Here is a 4,804-nt window from a genome sequence, read left to right as displayed (position 1 = left end):
CAGGCTGGAGTGCAGTGGCACCCTCATGGCCACCGCAGCCTCAACCTGCTGGGCTCAGGCAATCCTTCCACCTCAGCCTTCCAAGTAACTGGAACTACAGGCATATAACACCACGCCTGATATGTATATATATATTTTAATTTATTGCAGAGATGAGGTCTTGCCAAGTTGCCCAGGCTAGTCTCAAACCCATGGACTCAGACAGTCCTCTCACCTAGGCCTCCCAAAGTGCTGGGATTATAGGCGTGAGCCACTGCGACCAGCTTCTCCCTCCATTTTAACAGAAATGACCTCTCCATCCCCAATGCACACTGCCTAATTAGCCTGTTGACTACGCTCGTCCTGAGCTCCCTTCTGACAGCCTCCTCCCCTTATTAGGGAAATGACTTCATAAGCAAAAGTGCCCCCTTAGTGACTTAGGTTATCATTTCAAGAACATTTTGCACTTTCTAAGGGACTTTGTGAGTGAGGACAGGGTTTGATCTGAAGGAACGCATCTCTTTTTTTTTTTTTTGAGTTGGAGCCCTACTCTGTTGCCCAGGCTGGAGTGCAGTGACACGTTCACGGCCACTGCTGCCTGCTGGGCTCAGATGATCCTTCTATCTCAGCCTTTCAAGTAGCTGGAACTACAGGCACACGCCACCATGCCTGGCTAATTTTTTTATTTATTGTAGAAATGAGATCTTGCCAAGTTACCCAGGCTGGTCTAGAACCCATGGGCTCAGGCAATCCTCTCACCTCAGCCTCCCAAAGTGCTGGGATTATAGAGGCGTGAGCCACCATGCCCCGACCAAGAATGCATCTCAAATGGTACAGCTTTTAGGGCAGAGTTTCCCATATTATGTCCCACTCCCCGCTTTGGGCATGAGCACTGACCCTCACCACACATTTCTTATTTTCAGGCCTGGATCAGTGACATTCGAGCAGGAACCTCCCCTTCGTGTGGGAACCACATCAAATCCAGCTGCAGCTTAATTGCATTCAACTCTGATCGTCCAGGTAGGGAGGTGGCCGTGTGTGGAGATTTGATCATCATCATCATAGATAGGATGGGGAGCAGGCATAAGCTTGGTGGGGGCTGGAGGCTTGGTGCTCAGAGGTGAGCAACATGTCGGGCCTTAGACCACCCCCGCAAACTGGTCAATATGCAGTAATTAGATTGATCTTGATTGGGTGTGTATGTATATAAACCATGTTCAAGAGATGACCAATGAGGGACTGATGCTCTGTCTCCAGCTGTCCCCACATGCTATCCCCTGTTCATGTCTCTGGGCCCAGGGGTGGGTGGGCTGATAGGAACACAAAGATTTGAAAATCCCATGTGTTACTTGGCACTCCCTGGGTTGCTAGTGATAACTTAGACCTCACATTGAAAGCAAAAACTGGGTAACTTTTTGGCTTGTCTAACTAATAAGTCAGGGGCTTCAGCAGAGCTGAGTCCAAAGGCTCACCTGTGCTGTCGGCCCCGACCTAACACTTGGTCTCTCAACTGTGCTGTCTTGGGTATTGGCTTCTTTCTCAAGTAAGGGTGGGAAAAGTAGCAACCAGTGACTCCAAGCTGACCTCTTATATGACCCATAATGCAAAACAGAGAGAATGTTTTCCTCGGTGTCTCCTGTGCATCAGATGCATGGATGGCTCTTGCATGAGACAAGACTGTAACCCTGGGCCAATCATGATGTCCAGAGGGAGGTAATCTTATGATTGGTGGAGGTTCTGGGAAGGCCCAAGGCTGAGCGTTTGGGTCTTATCTCCTGTAGGAGCCCTGAACAGGTAGGTAGTTGGCCTTCGCTAGGCCTGAAGTCAGAGCCCTGTATTTGTTTAACAGGTGTGCTGGGCATTGTGCCTCTTGAAGGCCAAGGAGGGGACAAGAGACACGTGGCCTACCTGGGCTGCCATTCAGGTGAGTGGGTGCTTGATGCGGGAGACCTAGAATTTGTACCTCCCTCCCTAGGGCCAGAGATTCTTACCCCCCCAATCCCACTGCCTTGTGATTTGCCAGGTCTCTCCTGCCATCCTTACTGTGCATTCTCTGAGAGATGGTCATGCGCAGAAGGCCCTGGGAGTTTAGAATTCCAGCCTAGGCAGAGAGGGGATAGCTGAGTGCTCCAGGTAGTGGAGCTGGGTCGAGGGGGATGTGCGGCATCAGTGGCTCCAGGCCAATGCTGGCTGCTCATCACTGCTGGGGGCTCCACCCTGTATGCTCTTAGCTATACATCTTCTCCTGGAGCCAGCAGGGCACCCCTTACCACCGGCCATCCTTCCCAGCTTGGCCGCTGGGCTCTCCAAGGATGTGGCTGTGCTGGGTGGCGGGGCCGGAGATCAGCCTTCATAAAGAGAGCTTTTGTCTGCTGCAGTTGCTTCTGGGGGCGCCCGGCAGCCCGCCTGGCAGGCTGCCCACCTTGATGGAACAGTCTGCTCTCCTCAGGCTGAGGCAGACAGCCTGGCTGGCCTTGTCTCTCCCTGTCCAGCTGCAGCTGCTGCAGGCCCTGTCACTCTGGCCTGCATTCCTGCCATCTGTTGGGAGGTCTTTTGGGTGAGGGAAAGAGGCTGATGGTTGGTCCTTACTCTGTGTGTGGGGTTCCCATGATGATGACAGCAGGTAATAACATTAGTAAAGGTTTATGGAGAGCATTCTGCATGCTGAGTATCTGCTTTTTGTCATCTAATTTTTTGAAACAACTTTTTAAAAGATATTCATTTATTTATTAGAGACAGGATCTCGTTCTGTCACCCAGGATGGAGTGCAGTAGTGCAATCACAACTCACTGCAGCCTCAAACTGCTGGGTTCAAGTGATCCTCCCACCTCAGCCTCCCAAAACACTAGGATTACAGGTATCAGTCACTGTGTCCAGCCAATTTATTTGTTTATTGTTTTTATTTGAGTTGGAGTCTCACCCTGTTGCCCAGACTGGAGTGTAGTAGCACGCTCACAGCTACTGTAGCCTCTACCTGCTGGGGGCTCAGGCTCTCCTTCTACCTCAACCTTTCAAGTAGCTGGAACTGTAGGCACATGACACCACGCCTGGTGAATTTTTTGACTTATTGTAGGGACAAGGTCTCCCTAAGTTGCCCAGGCTGTTCTTCAACCCCTGGCCTCAGGCAGTCCCTTCACCTCTGCCTCTCAAAGTACTAGGATTACAGGTGTGAGCCACCAGCCTGGACCTGGATGATTTTTTTATTGTAGAAATGTGGTCTTGCCAAGTTGCCCAAGCTAGTCTCAAATCCCTGGACTCAGGCAATCCTTTTGCCTTGGCCTCCTAAAGAACTGGGATTACAGGCATGAGCCACCACACCTGGCCCAATTTTTAATTTGTTTTAGAGGCAGAATCTTGGTCTGTTACCCAGGCTGGAGTGCAGTGGTGTGATCATAGCTCCCTGCAACCTTGAACTCTGGTCTCAAGAAACCCTTCCACTTAAACACTTGAATAGCTAGGACCACAGGCACACATCACCATGGCCAGCTAATTAAAAAAAAAAAATTATTATTATTATTATTTTTTTGAGTTGGAGTCTCACTCTGTCGCCCAGACTGGAGTGCAGTGGCCATTCCCGGCCACCGCAGCCTTGACCTGCTGGGCTCCGGCGATCCTTCCACCTCAGCCTTCCAAGTAGCCGGAATTACAGGCATGCGCTACCACGCCCGGCTGATTTTTTGATTTATTGTAGAGATGAGGTCTTGCTGCCCAGGCAGGTCTTGAACCCCCCGCGGGCTTAGGCAATCCACTCACCTCAGTCTCCCAAAGGCGCGGGATTACAGGCTGAGCCACCGAGCCCGGCTTAAAAAAATTTTTTAGAGATGGCGTCTTGAACTCCTGGCATCAACTGATCTTCTCGTCTTGGCCTCCCAAAGTACTGGGATTGTAGGAATGAGCCACCCTGCCCATCCCTTTAAAACAATATTAGAGAAATAAAAATTTAAAAACAACTTTGTGGAGGGAGTTTTTTGGGTTTTTTGTTAGTCGGAGTCTCACTCTGTCGCCCAGGCTGGAGTACAATGACATACTCACTCATGGCTACTCTAGCATTGACCTGCTGTGCTCCAGTGATCCTTCCACTTCAGCCTTCCAAGCAACTGGAACTACAGGCATGTGCTACCATGCCTGGCTAATTTTTTTTTTTTTTTAATTTATTGTAGAGACAAGGTCTCACCAAGTTGCCCGGGCTGGTCTCGTACCCATAAGCTCAGGCAGGCCATTCATCTCGCTCTCCCAAAGTACTGGAATTACAGGCTGAGCCATCAAGCTTGGCCTGTGAAGGGTTTTACCTGTTTTTTTTGTTTTGTTTTTTTTTTTTTGAGTTGGAGTCTCACTCTGTCGCCCAGACTGGAGTGCAGTGGCCGGGACCTGCTGGGCTCTGGCAATCCTTCCGCCTCAGCCTTCTGAGTAGCCAGAATTACAGGCGCGCGCTACCACGCCCGGCTAATTTTTTGATTTATTGTAGAGATGAGGTCTCGCTGCCCAGGCAGGTCTCGAACCCATGGGCTCAGGCAATCCACTCACCTCAGCCTCCCAAAGGCGTGGGATTACAGGCTGAGCCACCGAGCCAGGTGGGTTTTACCTGTTTATGTGGTGCCAGAGTATCCTCCATTAGCTCTTCTGTTTTTTATTATTTTTTTCTTTTTGGCTGTTCCAAACCCAGAACATAGTCTGTCAACTCTTCTAGTTATGCGTTCAGTGCATCTCATTTTCTACCAACCACACGGGACTCATTCTCAGTGAGGCTGCTTTAAAAAAAAAAGTACAAGCCGGGCTCGGTGGCTCAGCCCGCGCCTTTGGGAGGCTGAGGTGAGTGAATTGCTGC

At 50.3% G+C, this 4,804-nt stretch overlaps 1 protein-coding gene across 1 annotated transcript in view; it reads left to right on the top strand.

The window, feature by feature from the left end:
• Positions 1-4,804, top strand: part of LOC103260384 (coronin-7-like) — a 15,516-nt gene that overhangs the window by 3,150 nt on the left and 7,562 nt on the right. Inside the window, exons 2-3 of the mRNA XM_021712334.1 lie at positions 903-999; positions 1,829-1,903. Coding sequence (XP_021568009.1) covers positions 903-999; positions 1,829-1,903 — 172 coding nt within the window. The remainder of the gene's footprint in view (positions 1-902; positions 1,000-1,828; positions 1,904-4,804) is intronic.

This window comes from Carlito syrichta, unplaced genomic scaffold (genome assembly GCF_000164805.1).
Source record: "Carlito syrichta isolate Samal-C Ts95f unplaced genomic scaffold, Tarsius_syrichta-2.0.1 Scaffold303189, whole genome shotgun sequence".
NCBI lineage: Eukaryota > Metazoa > Chordata > Mammalia > Primates > Tarsiidae > Carlito > Carlito syrichta.
The sequence above is the reverse complement of the archived record's forward strand: the minus strand, read 5'-3'. Positions and strand labels throughout refer to the sequence as shown.